Source organism: Typopeltis vanoorti, chromosome 4 (assembly GCF_054136105.1).
Source record: "Typopeltis vanoorti isolate ZY-2024b chromosome 4, IOZ_Tvanoo_1.0, whole genome shotgun sequence".
Taxonomy (NCBI): Eukaryota; Metazoa; Arthropoda; class Arachnida; order Uropygi; family Thelyphonidae; genus Typopeltis; species Typopeltis vanoorti.
In genome coordinates, this window is record NC_143552.1 from 87,352,163 (window position 1) to 87,370,503 (window position 18,341).

At 37.1% G+C, this 18,341-nt stretch overlaps 1 protein-coding gene across 2 annotated transcripts in view; it reads right to left on the minus strand.

Annotated features, from left to right (window-relative positions):
* Positions 1–15,758, minus strand: part of IntS9 (integrator complex subunit 9) — a 405,017-nt gene extending 389,259 nt beyond the window's left edge. Inside the window, exon 1 of one of the 2 annotated variants that reach the window (XM_090391326.1) lies at positions 15,425–15,758. In XM_090391326.1, the coding sequence (XP_090247452.1) occupies positions 15,425–15,433 (9 nt within the window). In that variant the 5' untranslated portion in view covers positions 15,434–15,758. Of the gene's footprint in view, positions 1–15,078; positions 15,128–15,424 lie in introns of those variants that run through there. The other variant, XM_090391327.1, reaches the window with a different exon arrangement.
* Positions 15,759–18,341: the final 2,583 nt, after the last annotated feature.

The window sequence follows — 18,341 nt, forward strand, 5'->3', positions numbered from 1 at the left end:
ACTCAATTGGAGGAGCGGTAATGGAGGAAGTAAGGGAAAGAAGAGAACTGTGGGTGATGATTGATAGAAAACTGAAATTCAAGGAGCATATTTTAGGGAGTTAATTATAAAAAAAACAGCAGAATTCAAAAGTTAAAAAAAAACTTAATAGTTTTTCAAAGCAGGATTACCTAAACGAAGCACCTCAACATAACATCGAACATTAACTTCACATTAACTTATCTAAAAGTGTGAAAAATGAGTTAAAAATTGTGTGTAAAAAAACTTTTTTTTGTTATTACAGTACTAATATTGATAAAATGGCAGTATAATGTTACAGATATTTTTATTTTAAAAAATTCGTGATTTAACGGCCTTTCAATTTTAAAAGACACCCACCCCCTTAGTCCGTTAAATCGAGGGTTTACTGTAATTGGTAGAAGTAGGAATACAAATACCAGTAATATGGTCTATAGCCAAGATGGAATTTTAGGAAAGCAAACTAGCAGGATTTTTTTCCAAGAACTGGATGTTTCCAAAAGGAATACATATTTGTCTGGAATGAAGACTGTTAAGAGCTATAAAAAGTCTATTTAGAGTCTGGCAACTATGACATAGCTGACAAATTACTCCAGAAGCTTGATAACAGGCACAGAGAAAAATGGATAAAAACTACATAGGTTTAGACTAAAAAATCAAGTAGAAAAGCATGGAGCCTATTAAAGAAATTGGGTGGAAGAAAACCTGTCACCTGTAAAGATCCTTTGGTGGCTCCAGATCATACTGCCTGTCGAATTACTTTGCTGTCTAGAGCAGCTGAGATTATCAACATACACGAGAGGTTAAAAGAACACTCAGAAACTTATGACATAGAACAGCTGATAGTTCCCAATTTTCAAGATAATTTACTACAGATGAAATAACTGTGATCTTAAAGTGGGTTAAAACTGGAAAAGCAGCAGACTTTGATGGTATTCATCCTGAATTTTGATTAACTCTGGAAAAAATGCTCGTCATTGGCTAACAAGATTCTTTTCTCATATTTTAAGGATGAGAAAACTTCCAAGTGCCTTTAAGAGAACCAAAATAATAGTCATATTAAAACCCAACAAGCCTCAAAATCAAGCAGAGAGCTATCACCTAATTGCACTCCTCTGTTACTGTTAAAAGCTACTCGAAAGACTCCTCCTTAACAGAATCGGACCAAAAATATCCGAAGTTATCCCTATTGAGCAAGCAGGCATTAGGGCTCAGTGTAGTTGTACAGACCAAGTACTAAACCTTGTTACCCATATTGAGGCAGGCTTTCAGAGATGTTTGAAAACTTCTGTTGTGTTTGTTGACCTTACTGATGCATACAATACGGTATAGAAAGAAGAGCTGCTGTACCAGCTGATACAAGTCATACCATGCCAATCCATTATACGACTTATTGGTAACATACTTTATGACTGGTTCTTTCATGTGGAACTGGGAAATAAAATGAGTTTCCAGCAGAGTTCAGTATTAGCACCAATCTTATTCAATCTATATACATCTGATCTAGGTCATGAAAATTTGCTTATGCTGATGATATAGCCCTCGCCATCCAACATAAGAACATCGATGTAACTGAAGATATTCTCACAAACGACCTTAGAATTACTGGAGCATACTTTTATAAATAGAGACTAACACCAAACCTCAATAAGATAGAAGTTAGTTCTTTCCATCAAACACCAAATTTGCACATAGGAAACTTCAGGTCAACTTTAACAACACAACTCTGCAACACCAAGGCTTCACTAAATATCTGGGTGTTACCTTGGATAGAACACTATCGTTCAAAAGACATCTGAAAAATATCTCTTTAAAGATCAGGAACCATCATAACATCATACAAAAACTATATGGTTCCATGGGTATTCTTCTGCTACTACATTGATGCTCCCTGTTGCGTCTGGTCTATTCAGCAGCAGAGTATTGCTCACCAGTATTCTAAACAGTCCTCATGTTAACATAAAGGGCATAAACAATCCTCCGTGCTGTCCTGGTTGGCCGAGAGGTTAGTGTATCCATATCCGCTCTCCAGGCAAAAGGCTGCGGATTCGAATCCTGCTGTGGGCATGGATGTTTGTGATTGTCTTTGAAAATACTAGTGGTGGTGGTGGGCAACAGATGGTGTTGGTGTGGATGATGCAGTTCGCTGTAGTTGGTGGAGTGAGTGGTGAAGACGGAGAGTTGTAGAGTAGGTGCCTTCCCTTGATGAGTCTTTGGATTCCATGGAAATGTCATGTAATATCAAGAAAATCAACATGCAAATAAATGCAGCAATGAGGACAATAACAGGCTTTGTCAAATCCACTCCCCTGTACTGGCTTCCAATCTTGAGCAACACTGCACCACCGAACTTGCGCAAGCAAGATGCTCTCGTGAAAGTGTACAGAAAAATAAACAGTTACCCCCCTGTTACCAACACATGCCGATTTCCCACATTTAAATATAAATTGCCTTAAATCTTGATGGCTTCCATTAATACCAACTGAAGAACTTGTAAATAGCGATTTCAATGTTAATTTGAACTAGAAATTTGGAAGAAAAAATCACTAGCAGACTTAAATGAGTATATCCTTCCCAAGCAAAATCCAAAAAAGGACTGAGATTCCATGTCACCTATGGAAAAGCTTAAATAGGATATGCAAAGGACATGGTATCTGCAGAGACAGCTTACACAAGTGAGAAAGATCATCTACACCATGATGTTACTGTGGGCCACAAACCAAACCATCTAGCACATTGTGGCGGATTGCAGCACAAGAGTATACCCTGATAACCTGAGAGACTTTTCTGAGGCAGGTCCTTCAAGCTCTTAAATGGCTAGCTGAACTAGATTTAAAAGTTTAGGGACTTTTTTATATTTTTACTAGTTACTTGTACATATATACTACCTGTCTCATTTATCTTGTCTACACAGATATGCATTGTATATACTGACGTCATGTGCTAAATGAATAAATAAATAAATAAACAGTGAATGAGTTAATGCACAGGAAATCTGAGGATGTGTCAAATGAGTCTGACAGAGGAAGACTTGTACAGGAAGGCTGGTGTGCATTGGAATGGATCTGGTCTTCAGAGTCTGGAAAAAGTGTTATTGAATGAAGTGAAAGATGATGTGCAAAATCAGGAAAACTAGAGCTTTTTTTTTTTGGAGGGGTCTGAGCTTTTCGACGTATTCACGAATATTATTCTCCTCAGAATATTTCCACTATAAAATATTTATTTATGAAAAATGCTTAGAAAACTAAAATGACAAATTCCATTTTCTGCGAAAAACTTCTCGCAGAACACTTATTCACCTTCTGGGGAACACTGGTGTTCTGCGGAACACAGTTTGGGAAACCCTGGATTAGTCTATCCTGGCCAAAGGTTCATGTGAGATATGGCATTAGTGAGACATGGCTGACATAGTTACTGGAATGTATAGTCTGTTCAGGGAGGACAGAGAGAAAAAAATGGAGGGAGAAGTGTTATTGATGACAGCCAATGAACTGCAACCAAAAAGACTAGAAGTTCAACTGCATGCCAGTGAAAATAGCACATCTGAGGCAACTGGTGTGAAATAGCGGTCAGCAAAACTATGGGAACACCGACTGGAAAGAGGAGAGAACACATGGGAGGAAGGAAACATAATTTATGCAGTTACTAAGGAATAATTACCCAAGACAGTGTATGTGATGGAATGTGGTAGGGATTTGAGAATGCTAAATTGAGTAACTGAATCAGAGAATTTGTCTATAACCAATATGACCATATTGGTTATAGACAATGCCACCAACTAGTGAGAATGATCATGTGGTCTTGTGGCTAAATGTGTGGAATTTTCAGTTAAGAGAGGATGTATGTTCAGTTACAGAGCTGGTAAGTAAGACAAGCTCAGGAGACTGCTTGGAACAGTGCCATGGCATGAGAACCTGCAAAAGTTGGATGTTGATATGCATGGGAGGTGGTAAAGGAGTGTTTGAGGGAGTAATAGCAAACTGCATACCTAGAGTTGGAAAGATAAATCAAGTGGAAGTTAATAAAATAAATGAACAGTATCATTAAGCAGGGGAAAAAATGTAGAAGGAATTTAGAGAGAAAGGTGATCAGCAAGCACATGAGTGCACAGTATAGTAAGGAAGGCAAATTAAAGTACGAGAGGAAATTAGCTGTTCAGGTTAAAGGTAATCCCAAATAGTTCTTTTGATATGTGATGAGTAAAAGGAAGAATGGTTATGGAAGAATAATTTTAATGAATGTTGGTGATGATGGGGAGATAACTTTAGCAGTCTAAATAGTTGAATTACTGAACGAATACTTTGCAAGGCTGTATCATCATATCGAGGTGGACGTATTGCAGTAACAAGAGAGGCAAGGGCTGATGAAGAAAGAGAGATAGATGAACTGGAGATGTATGGGGTATTACAGAACTGTGATGTAAATATTGTTATGGGATTTGATGGTATATATATATATCTGTTCAAATATTATGAGAAGGTTCCAAGGAATTGGCAGTGCCTTTGGGCACATTGTTTAATTTGTCTCAGTTCTGGGTTGGTCCCAAGGAAAGAATAGGGAAAATAGTTCCATTGCAAAGGAGGCTCCAAGATTGAGGTAGCAAATTATTGACCAGTCATCATCTGAAGATTGACAGTCAAGATATTGGAGAATTGGTTAAGGAAAAAATCACCCAGAAATTTGTAGATAGGAATGGGATGCTATATAGGAGAGCAACATGGTTTGTGAAGTGTAGGTCATGCTTCAATAACTTGCCTTTTATAATATGGTGATGGCCAAATTGGATAAAGATAATGGATACATGGTGATACTGCTGGACTTTGCAAAGGCTTTTGACAGGATAACACATGGAATTCTCATAAGTAAATTGTAGCAAATGGGAGATGGATAGGAAGTTAGTGATGTGGATAAGAGAGTGATCGGTGGAGAGATACACAATGGTAGTTTATTCAGGAGTAGAGTCCAGTTGAGGCTTGCAACCGGTGGCATGCCACTGTACAGTGAATTAGTGAATTAATGATATTATTATTATTATTATTATTTATTATTTTTACCCCAAGACCTCATGGAGTCAAAGACTCATCTGGGAGGTCCTTTTTTTTATAGGAAATGATCTGAATGGAAATATTCATTTGTTTGCCAATGAAGCAAAATTGGATGGAGTAATAGCAAGGATGCTGTTAAATTTTTGCAGGATAACTTAGACTAGCATTATGTGCAAAGGAGAATGAGTGGATGTCAGTTTAATGCAGGCAAAGTATAAGGTTATGCATTTTGGGTTGAAAAGATTACCAGCAGTGCACCATATTGATGGAACTGTAGTTCAGAAAATTGATGAAGCCAGGGATTTGGAGGTTTTTGTGGATAGTGAGTTGAAGTTAAGAGGGCATATAATAAACAGGTCAGATGAGAAGTGTCATCCCCTCTTACTTGGATATTTAATTTAAGTTTGAACTCTGGTATGGTCCCTAGGGAGTGGAAGTTAGGCAAAGTGGTTCCTTTGCATAAGGGTGGCTCTAAAACTGCAGTATTGAATTACAGACCAATCACCATCTCAGGAGTAGTGGTAAAAGTATTGGAAAAGTTGGTTAAAGACAAAATTCAAGAATGGGTGGATCAGGATATGATACTCTATAGAGGCCAACATGGTTTTGTTAAAGGTAGATCCTGCCTTAGCAATCTATTAACTTTTCATAATAGAATGACATCAGAGTTGGACAAAGGAACTGGCTACACAGTGGTACTTCTGGATTTTGCTAAGGCTTTTGACAGGATACCCCATAGAACACTGTTACGCAAATTGGAGCAGATGGGAATGGATATTAAATTGGTGATATGGATAGGAGAATGGCTCAGGGAGAGATACCATAAGGTGGTGTATGGAGGAGCCGAGTCCAGAATGAGGCAGGTGACCAGTGGTGTGCCTCAGGGCTCTGTGCTTGGGCCAATGTTGTTTAATTTGTATATAAATGATATAGGAAACGGCTTAAAGGGAGATATTCAGTTGTTTGCTGATGATGCAAAGTTGTGTAGTGCAATAAAAAATCAAGCTGATGTTGAAAGTTTGCAGGAGGATTTAAATAAGCTGGTAAAATGGGCAAAAGAAAATGGATGTCAGTTCAATGTGGAAAAGTGTAAAGTCTTGCATTTTGGGATTAAAAGATTACCAGCTGTGTACTACATAGATGGAAAGGTACTCCAAGAGATTGATGAGGCTAGGGACTTAGGGGTATTGGTAGATAAGGAGATGAAGTTCAGAGGACACATTGCTAAGGTGTCCAAGATTGCACATAGGATTACTTGGTTGTTGAGGAACACACTGACATCCAGAGATAAAGAGGTTATTATTCCCCTTTATAAAGCATTGATACTTCCACATTTGGATTACTGTGCTCAGGTCTGGTCACCTGGATTCCTTGGAGATGAGGAGGCTGTGGAGAGGGTTCAGAGAAGAGTGACCAAGTTGGTGAGTGATATAAAAAATGCTCCCTACATTGATAGATTGAGAGCTTGTGGATTGCAGAGATTGGTTGATAGGCGAAGAAGAGGGGATATGATAGAAACATTCAAATTACTAAAAGGTTTTTATAGGATTGATGCAGGGGAAATGTTTCAGCTGTGTGATAGTGATGGAAGAACAAGAGGTCATCTCTGGAAATTAAAGAAGAGTGTGGTAAACAAAGGTGTCAGAACAAGGTTTTTTGCCTGGAGGGTGGTGAATGAGTGGAATTCATTGCCTGACTTTGTTGTGAGCTCTTCATCTGTAAATGAATTCAAGAAGAGATATGACAGATATTGGTTTGCTAGTTTGGGTCTCCCGCGATGAGTCTACTGACTCCATGGAGATACCCGTAATAATAATAATAATAATAATAATAATAATAATAATAATAATAAATAATAATAATAATAAAAGTGCGAGATTAGTGATGACAGAGAAGAGCAGAGGGGGGGGGGGACATACATCCAAGAAATGAAGTCAGCAGGACTGTTATTATTATTATTATTAAAAGAGACCTCCAGTGAGTCAGAGACTTATCGAGGGAGGCCACATACTACACACACCAGCTATCATACTTATTCTTGAATTCATTCACACTGCTTGTACTCACAACATCCAATGACAATCCATTCCAATCACGCACCACCCTCTGAGAGAAAAATCTAGCCCTCACACCCTTCTTGGCGGCCTTCATTCTCAGCTTCCAAGGATGCCGTCTCATCCTTTCCCCATCCTCCATAAATTGAAAAATTCCATCAATTGAAATCCTGTATGACTCTTTCAGAAGTTTGTAAGTCTCAATCATATCGCCCCTCTTTCTCCTGTTTGCTAGTATCTGCAATCTACAAATTCTCAATCTGTCTTCATAATCAGTATTCCACAATCCTATTTTCATTTTTAACACTCTCCTTTGTACTCTCTCCAATATATTAGAATCACAACAGAAACCAGGAGAACAGACCTGTGCACAATAGTCCAAGTGAGGTCTCATCAAGGACTTGTAAAGAGGCAAAATAACATCTTTATCTTTACATGTGAACGTTCATTTCAGCATTGCAATTATCTTTTGAGTTGTATTTGCAATCTTTACCATATGGGCCCTACACTTCAACTTCCTATCTATTAACACTCCAAGATCCCTAGCCTCATCAGTTTCTTCTCGCCTAATCCCACAAATATAATATGACATTGGATATCTAATCATGCCAAAGTGAATGACTTTACATTTACTGACACCCATTTTCACATGCCCACAATTCTAACCTATTCAAATCATTCTGCAAAGACTGCATATCAACAGCATTCCTGATTACCCTAGCTATCTTTGCATCATCAGCAAATAACTATATGTCGCTTGTCAAATCCTTCCCAATATCATTAATGTATAGATTGAATAACAGTGGACTAAGCACTGATCCTTGTGGTGCACCACTAGTTACCTTAAACCTTGCAGACTCAGATCCTCCATATACCACTTTTTGATATCTGTCAGTCAGAAATAATACAGAATCAGAAATAAGCCAGTGTGTCAGAAATAAAGTATAAAGTGAAGTCTCATAGGGTGAGTAAGTGTTTGTATAATTTCCTGGACTACACTCCCATTTACTCCTGCATCAAGAACTTTTGTTACATTTGCAGGAAAACGATGTTTGCAAGCCAGAAAAAGGTCACCACTCCATTAGTGAAAAAGGCATATCACAGCTTTATTTCAGATGTAAGACTGGACCAGGACCAGGACAAGGTCTGGACCAACACATATGCTGCAATACTTGAGCTAGAAATCTTCCAAAGTGGCTGAAAGACGATAAAGTGTCAATGTCATTTGCCGTTCCTATGGTTTGGAGGGAGCCAAGCAATTATGCAAATGACTGCTACTTATACATACTACCAACTATTTCAGGAGACATCACAAGGAAAACTAAGAGGTATGTTGGGCTATGCTAATGTAACATAGCCCAACATACCACCTGCTCTCCGATCAGTTCTGCATGGCGAAGGACTTCTCCATTCCCAAACCTCCAAGAGAATTTTTCATCGATTCACAGGACGGAGGCAAACAGAAGTTGGGTTCTCCTGAGCCTTCGACATCTAATGATGATCCATATGGCGGCCACTGTGTGTCATCTGCATCGCACATTCTCACACAAGAACTGAAATATCCTGTTTGCAATCTGAAGCTGTCCAATGCCAAAACAGAGTTAATGGGATGGAGACTTCTACAATGGAATCTTCTCGAGGAAAATGTCCAAGTGACTTCGTTTTGTGCTCATCATGCGCAATATGCACCTTACTTCCGAAACAAAGATGACCTTGTGACATCGGATGTAGGAGCAGATATTTACCGGTATATGTGATAAGCAGGTATTACTCTATTATATAAGAAACTATTGCAAATCTCTCACAAACTGTAGCCGATTATGCACTTTCCTTGAGGAAGATCGTGTTTTAGCAAACTACTTATTACATCAAGGTGATACATGCACTGGACAAGGGAGATACACACTGAGCAGTATACTCAGATTTTGCTAAAGCCTTTGATAGGCTGTCACGTCACAGATTGATGGGGGGATTCAGGAACATTTTGCTAAAATTGTGAGAACAGCACAGCAGATTATGGCAATGATGCAGACAGCAATGACATGTAGAAATAAGGATATTATGATTCCATTGTATAAAGCTCTGAATAGACTGCTGTGGCCACCTGGTTTTCAAAAAGATAAAGAGATGTTGGAAAGGGTTAGGAGAACAACTGACTAAAGTGGTTTCTTCTCAGGAATATTGAGTATGAAGCCAGATTGAGAGAATGCAATTTGCATAGGCCTGGAGAGAAGTTAGAAGTAGACATGATAGAGACATAAGTTGGTAAGAAATTATTACTGAATTAATGTGGACCACATTATTCATAGAATGGTGGGGACAGAAAGAGAAAAAGAGGCCATCTCTGGAAGCCATATATGGAGGGTGTTAAACTGTGAATGAAATTATTTTGTATGTTTTTGTTCTTCATTCACATTTAACATAATCTACCTTATATCAAGCAAGACTTGTTTAAATATTATTAAGTTTATTTTATTTATTGCTATGTTAATATTATAAGAATTTGTATTTAACATTTTTAACTGCATATTAATTGAAATGTAAATATTCTCTATTTATTCCTACTTGTAGAAGTTTAATGTTATGCAATAGCTCAATTTTATTATGTTTTGTTTTGTTGTCATGGAGACGTATGTAAATAAGCGAGGGCGAGTTTGGAACAGTGCGTGAGGAGAATGTTAAAAGTTTATTGAAAAGTTTTAGTTAAAGAGATTACAAGAATAATTTAGGTGGGAAGAACAGATATATAAGCGAGGAACGCTGAAAATTTAGAGATATAAGGGATAGATAAGGAGATAGAGAGGAAACATAGAGAGAGAGGATTGGCATTCGGTTGGAATCGGAGCATTCAGGAATCAGAGTGCGATAATAGCGAGTCGGCAAAATCACTCAAAGAGCTAATTAAAGTCTACTAGTTGAGAGGAGGTTAGCTAATATGTTGTAGAATAACAATTATAGCTACGGAAGACAGCTGAGCGACTACTAAATAGACTAGCGATACTTGAGTTGAGATTTAATTTCAGGGCCGACCTTTCAAGGACACACAGAATCTTGAAATAAAGCACGGAGTTACTAGAGAATAGTAGAGGCTGTAAAGTTGAAGTTTAAGGATGGCTGTGTTTAGAATTATAGTGCCTAAAGAATTAATTGAATGCAGGAAGAATGAACAACTGCGCATATAAAACTTCAAGTTAAGAATTATTGTGTGTTGCCTTAATTCATGAGTGATCAGTAGTACTTCATGCAAGAACGTTTGTTTATATGTATAGTGACCGATGATTAATTCAGTTATTGCTTAGAAGATTTATTTAATGAGTGCCGTATACTGTTTAAGTGTTTACAGTTATAAAAAGTGTTTACGTATAAGTAGATGAAGAAAAAAGATTATCGGTAAGACTATTCCAACCTTTAATATTTCTATACAGAGAAGTGTGTGAGTTTCATCCTAGAATTTCCTTATACTAACAGTAACTATTGCAGACAATTAGCTGAAGTGTAAAATTAAAAGTGTTTGTTTGTGAAGAGGTGTTACTGCAATTTTTATTGTATTTGGAACTTAAGGAACTGTGAGATGACTGTATTATAGAGATAACAGATTTACAATTGTCTGAGCTTGTATGATTGTATTTATCAGAGAAGCTAAAATGTTTGTGATATCTTAATTACTGATTTGAAGTTAAGTGTAAAATTTGTGATTTTAAAATTAAATGTTTGTTTTTGTTAATCAAAAGTTGTATTTTGCCTGAATCTCTTTTACTGCACCATTCATAAAATATTTGAACCAAGCGGGTAAATTAAGTAAGTTAAATATTCTCAGCCAGTATATATAATAACAACATATAAGGGAAAGGTGGTTAAGAGTTGGTTTATCTTCAATTCTTGAACTAATTCAGACATAAAGTGGCATAGTCTTTAAATATAAATTTTCTTTATATTTGAATTAGAAATCAACTTGCAACCTACCAACTAGTTAAGAACATCGTAATAACCATATATCGGATCCAAAGTATAGATTGAGAAGAAGTAGGATCCAACAAGGGTGTGAATAAGGGGGGGGGAGGAGTATGTTTTCCCCCTTATTCATATTGCATGAAAGCATGGTGAGTGTGGAAACATTGAATGTATTTAAGTCAGTATGATGGTGTGTGCGAGATAGTGGACATCCTGCAATGAGTTGTTTCACTCCACAGAGATTTGAGAGTAATAATAAAACAGGTCAACTGGCTCTGCAAACACACATATCTGCAGATATAAAATACTTATTGAATACAGTAAAAGCCTCATGTTTCATCCAGTCCTGTTGCATGAATGTAGCGCACAGTCTGAAGCACATAATTTGACACTGTCATATTTAACTGACATCCATTATCCTATTCTCAGTTATGCATCATCAGCAAAAAACAGAATATTTTACCACAACTCACTTCTATATCATCCCTGTATAATAATGGTCCAAATACAGACACAGCACACCATTGGTTAACTACCTACTAATAGGCAGATAACTTCTAATGGGGTGCACCATGAGATGAGGATTGAACTTTTAGAAGCTATGGTCAGTTTTTCACATTCCTTAAAATGCTGCATGGAAATCTCCTCCCAGTTATCTAGCTTCGATCCTTAAACGCAGCAACAATTAAGCTGGATAAAGGAAATGATGGCATACCAAGGTACTGTACTTTGTAAAGGCATCTGAAAGGATATGATATCACATAACTGTTACATAAATTGGAGCAGATGAGAATGTGTCTTATGGACAGAGCACCAAAAAGTAGAATATCATGAAATAGAATTCTCTTGATTTTACTGCATGATAAAAAGAGCTTTAGTCATTTTTAAGTTATTATATGTGGAGAAAATTTTAATTCTGTATCCATTTCTACTGCACATGGCTTCACCATTTGTTCCTATATTTGTATCAAGTGGAATGTTCCTTATTCTGGAAGTGAAATCTCCCAATATTCATTAGATAGTCATTTTGATTTATTTTATCTTTTGTAAATCTCAAAAGAAAGCATTGTTATCTTCCTTGCTTACTTCCTCTGGAACATAAACACCAATAATAGTCAGGATGCCATGACTGATCACTCCAATATTGATAATGGGCAATTTTTATGAAAAAAAAATCGTTACTCCTTTGTGTTCTTTCTTCATTTTTGACTCCATTGTAAATGTAGGTTTAATTACCTGTTTTTATTAGATTTTTTACTGTTTGTTTTTTTTTTTGTTAAAGCCTGTGTAGCTCAGTGGATGTGGCGTTTGCACACCACGGTGCTTGGCTGCACGAAGAAAGACTTAATTGCGAGTCTAGTCGGTGACTAGAGGAAATTTTTCTATCCCTGCGGTTCCTGAGTTAGTCGATCTCTGGCACGGGCAAGCGGATTTTTTCTCATGGAAACTCGGGGATGTTGGATGCCATAGGCGCCGGGGGGGGGGGGAAGAGCCTCCCTAGTGTGTATGTATGTGTGTGTATATATATATATATATATATATATATAAACCTTCCTTATTTTGGATGTTTTGGCAACCAACATGACAAACATCACACTGAACAGATATTATAATACCTGTTAAATGATCTCTAGCTGTTTGTATGTGTGTGTGTGTGTGTGTGTGTGCGCGCGCACACACGTGCAAAGGATCTTGGTGCAGATGGTGATGTCAAATACATAACTGAGATTGTATCAGGGAAGTGCTCCTTACTTCTTTAAAAAAAAAAGGACAGCCACTGCATATATATTAAAAGAGGAATACTGCTCTCTAAAGGAAGGATAAATCTCTGGATTGAGATACACTACAGTTCACTGACAGATATTAAATAGAAATAAAGCAGTACATTGAGAAGAAGTTGAGATAAATGGTTCTGGTGTTTATTAAAAGTGGTTGCTAAAATAGGTATTGCAGATATTATTTCTGGAAAATTTTCCAAGTTACCCTTCTAAATAAATATTAATTTTTATGGCTATTTTGTGTATTTTTGTTTAGGAGTACCCTTTTTATGATGTTTTGGCTTTTTACTCAATTTTTACAGCATTACTGATGTTTTAAAGATATAGATATATGAAGAATACAAGGAAGCAATAATTTTGGGCATACCTTTGTAGGATGTTCCTGGTTGTCTTCTTATTGAGTGGAATTTGGTGATATCACTGAAGTATGACTGAAAGGAAGGGGAAGGTGGAAATGTGGAGATAGAGAGATGTGAGAGAATTGTGGGTAAGACACAAGATATATGAAATTTAAAAAACCTGGATGGGCTGTGAATTCTTCGGGAAGAAGGTGGAAGATAGAAATTTTTAGGGAAAGGAGGATATAATATGATGAAATATGATTGGGGGGGGGGGAGCCGTTGTGTGTGTTGTCTTCAGACTCGTGGGAAAGGTGGGGGCTATGTCATGTTGCTTGGTGTTTTTGTCTTGGGTGTATCTGTATTGTTTTCTATTGGTCATTGGTCGGAGTCGTGACCTAATTTTTATGTTTCGGAGCTTCCAACTCTCAGAGATTATAAAGGGACAGCGAGCGTTTATTGAGTTTTTGTCACATTTTATGGCTTTTGTTTCTGACATATCTTTAAAACATCAGTAATGCCCTAAAAATTGAGTAAAAAGCCAATGACTTCATAAAAGGTACTCCTAAACAAAAATAAGCAAAATAGCCACAAAAATTAATAGTAGTATTACTTTCAAGCTTACACAGAGTCCAAAGATTTGTTGCAGGAGGTCAAACACTCACATACCACAATAACTATTACCCTGTTTTGAAGACATTCGAGCATTTGGAGCACACACACACACCATCCACTCCAGCAAAGCATCTCATTCATTCACTACCAGCTATGCTAAAAATCTCCATTTCACTTCCTTTCTTACATGGTCTTAATACAGTTTCTAGTTATGACCTCTCATTCTCCCATTGCTGACTCTCTACATCATCGATATAGCCAGGTAACCAGATCAGTGAATAGAAATTCAAATTAGGCATGATTAGTGCCTTATACAGTGGAATTGCCACTTCCTTATCTGTATTAGTCAAGGTTCTTCACATCATGGTAGCAATTTTCAGGACAATCCATTCAACTTTTGTGTCCATTCCCCCTGAACTTCATTCCTATCCACCAATGTTCTCATATCTGCTGCTTCCTCCACCTATAAAGTTCCTTCATTATGATATGCTTGATCCCATCTAATCTCAAAGTGCATAATTTTACATAGCAACATTAAAATGAAATCTTCAGCACAAAACATCAACCTACTCAAATCCTTTTGCAATATCACATCGGAACTTCCTGACATTGCTCTTTTTAATTTAGCATCATGAGTAAGCCTCTAAATATCTCCTCCCACATCTTTAATTATATCATTGATATATAAATTAAACAAGAGAATCCAGAACAGAATCCTGTGTTAAATCTTTTGTTACCTCCCTTTTTTTCGCAACACTGCACCACATACACAACTTGTTGGCTTCTATCAACTATCTCTGCAACTCATCATCTATTCCCATTCCTCTCAATTTCAACAGCAGTTTATCATGTGATACTCTATCAAATGCTTTAGCAAAGTCCACAATAACCACTGTATAAACATTTGCCTCTGCTAGTACACTAGTTACCCTATTATAAAGCTAGTGTGTGGGCCAAGTGGTCAGCATATCTGCTCTCCAGCCAAGAGGCTGCAGGTTTAAATCCTGCCAAAAGCATGAATGTTTGTGATTGTCCTACTAAAATTACCATATGTACTGCTGTGAGCTGTGTCCTGGTGCAGTATGACCTTTGATGTCTTTGCACCATAAAAATGAAATCAACCTATTATAAAACGTAACCAAGTTATTAAAGCAAGACTTTCCCTTAACAAATCCCTTCTGCTCTCTTGAAATTTCCATTCTCATCTATCCAGGTCTGTATTCTGTTTCTAACTAGTCTTTCTAATATCTTCCCCACTACACCTGATACACAAACTGACCTATAGTTGGACACCAATGAATTGGATTGTCAATGAATACTCTTCTGAGACTATTTTCTGTTAAACAATCAAATCAATGGAAATAACAGCTCTCACACATTACCACAATATACGTAGTAATATCCCATTAAATCTTACTGACAACAAGATTAGTTAATATTCTAAACACTTTCCATCCTTAAACTGTCAGTCTTCTGACCTCTCTGATATTGTTATTTCACACTACTCCTAACTCCCAATATGAAAATACAATGACGAAATACTCATTGAACAAAAAATAATATGCTATACAAAATAAATACATAAAAATAAAACAATATTTTAAAAAAATTCTGTAAAATCTCACCAGTTTCATTATGATATATAAACTCTGTCAAGAAAACTTATCCTCAGTAATATAAAATACGTGACAAAAAATAAAATAAAATAAACTTCAACTGTCAAAAACTTTAAACATAACAAATCGACTAAACACGTGTATAAACATAGCACTGTTAATGATGGTGTAAAACTGATATACGCTCCCTCTGTCAGCAGGGAATATAAAAACATTTTGTTTGTTTGTTTGCTTCAGAGGTAATATGAGGAATTTTATAAAAAGGTTTCGCTGAGATATTATTTTTATTATTATTTGACGCCTCCAGGGATTCCAAGGACTCATCGAGGGAGGACACATGCTCTACAACTCCGTCTCCACATTCTATCACCAAATGACGCAACTACACCAATGCCATCTACCGCCGACCACCACTGGTATTTCCGAAGACAATCACAAATATCCATGCCCACGGCGGGATTCGAACCCGAAACCTCGTGGTTGAAGAGCGGATACGCTATCCACTCGGTCAAAGAGGCCGGCGAATAGATAATACCAAACTTCATGATTCATGCCTCCATTAATTGTAATTCTTTAAAAAAAATTATCCCTGAACATACTAGAGTGCATTAACTAGCACATAGCAAGTCTCCACAAGGTACATCTTACCCAAACCAACTCTTCTCGATTTCAGCTATTTCACGCCACTTTTAGCCAGCCTATAAAACAAGTATTATAAAACAGTACATTGCATCCTTCGATTGGAAAGAACCTAAGTTCGATTTTCGTAGTGACAAAGTGAATTTTCGTGTGGGCTTTTACAACTAAAGGTGAGTTCACCGATCTCATACGGAAGTAGGAGGGTTTTTCGCTCAGGGAGGAACTCGGGTTTTAATCACGATTACAACAAACAGCCAGGGAACATAAGCAATTGACAGACAAAAAATACTAGTGGGGTTGATGTCGTTGTGTGTAATTAGAGGATTAAGAAAGAGTCGGCATGGTTGACCGAGTGGGTACTGATCAGCTATACAACCTACAGGACATGGGTTCAAATTCCACTGCGCGCATGAATGTTTGTGATTGTCTTTAAGTAGTATATGAATATCATCGTCCGGTGAGAGACCACCACAATGCTTATTGACTTGACATATAGACTTGAAGCAACTGGAAAAAGTTCCATGTTTAGTCTCTAGATTAGGGTTTCCATACTGTGTAAAAAATAAATGAAAATACAAAAAATATAACATTAATAAAAATAGAAAGAAAATCCTCATGCTCCCTGACTGTAATAATGAACTACAAGCTTAAAAAATTTCGTGAATGGGATCCACATAAAAAAATGAAAATAAAAACCCTCACTTGATCAGTTCTTAGAGGTTTGACGTCACATTAATAGTATTAATTCTTTAATTTCGAGTTTACGTCTAAGGCTCCAGGTTTGAACTCCGCTGTGAAGATGGGTGTGTGTGTGTGTTATTGTCTTTTATGTGGGAGATGAATTTCATTGACTATCGTGAGACTGCGTTCCCACTTATTATAAATCTAAAGCAGCTCGAAAAAAAAGTCCATAGTTGGTCTTGAGAGCTGAGTTTTCTGATTTTATAAAAATATATAAAATTAATAAACAGCGCACAGCGAATCATAATATACACTTCTTGGAAAGAAGTCCTTGACCTGGGAGATTGAAAGACGTGCTCAATATTCTATTAAGAATGGGTGTATGTGGAATTACAAGGCTGGTGATTATGGCAAGCTGAGAAGTCAGCTTTCAGCTGTATTATGGCATGAGAAATTCAAGGGGAAAGATGGTGATGGTGCGTAGGAGTTCTCAAGGAGTATTTGAAGAAAGCTGTATCAAACTGTATTCTCAGAGTCAGAAGGAGAAATCAAGTAGGAGTAAAATGGATGAATAATACTATTAAACAGGAGTTGCAGATAAAGAAAAGGTTGTGGTGGACCTATAAAGAAAAAAGTGATGAGCGTTCCAATGAGCAATATAAGTACAGGCAAAGAGAGTAACCTGTATGGTAAGGAAAGCCAAAGCTAATTATGAGAGGAAGCTAGCTGATGAATCCAAAAGAAACCCTAAAGAGTTCTTTCGCTATGTGGCTAGTAAAAGGAAGAATATCCATGGAAAGATTACTTTCAAAAGTGTTGATGGTAAGGAAATTACTGAAGTTAATCAAATAGTTGAGCTGCTTAGTGATCATTTCGCAAAAGTGTACCATCTTCGTAGTGATAGTGCAGTGTCAGATGTGCCATTGGCTGATGAGAGTATACAGATAGATGAAATTGAGGTGCTTAATATATTAAAGAACCTTAATGCTAACACTGCCATTGTTAGATGGCATATCGGCCCATGTGTTACGAGAATGTGCAAGAGAATTAGCAACTCCTCTAACCAGAATGTTTAATTTAGGTCTCAGTTCTGGTGAAGTGCCAATAGAGTCGAAAGAGGGGAAAATAGTTCCATTGCACAAGGGAGGCTCTAAGACTGATGTTGCAAATTATAGACCAATCAATATATCTGGAGTGGTGGTTAAGATTTTGGAGAAATTAGTTAAAATTAGAATTCAGGACTAGGTGGACAGAAATATGATACTTTATAAGGGACAACATGGTTTTATGAAGGGTAGGTCTTGCCTAAGTAATTTGCTTACTTTCTATAATAAAGTAACAGTGGAGTTGGATAAAGGATATCCTTACTCAGTGATACTGCTTGACTTTGCAAAGGCTTTTGACAGGATTCCACATGGAACTCTGTTACATAAATTAGAGCAAATGGGTTTGGATCCAAAGATGGTGATTTGGATTAAAGGATAGCTGGTGCACAGATATCAAAGAGTGGTTTATGGAGGAGCTGAATCCAGGAAAAGGCAAGTGATTAGTGGTGTACCTCAGGGCTCAGTTCTTGGTCCCCTTTAATTTGTACATCAATGATATT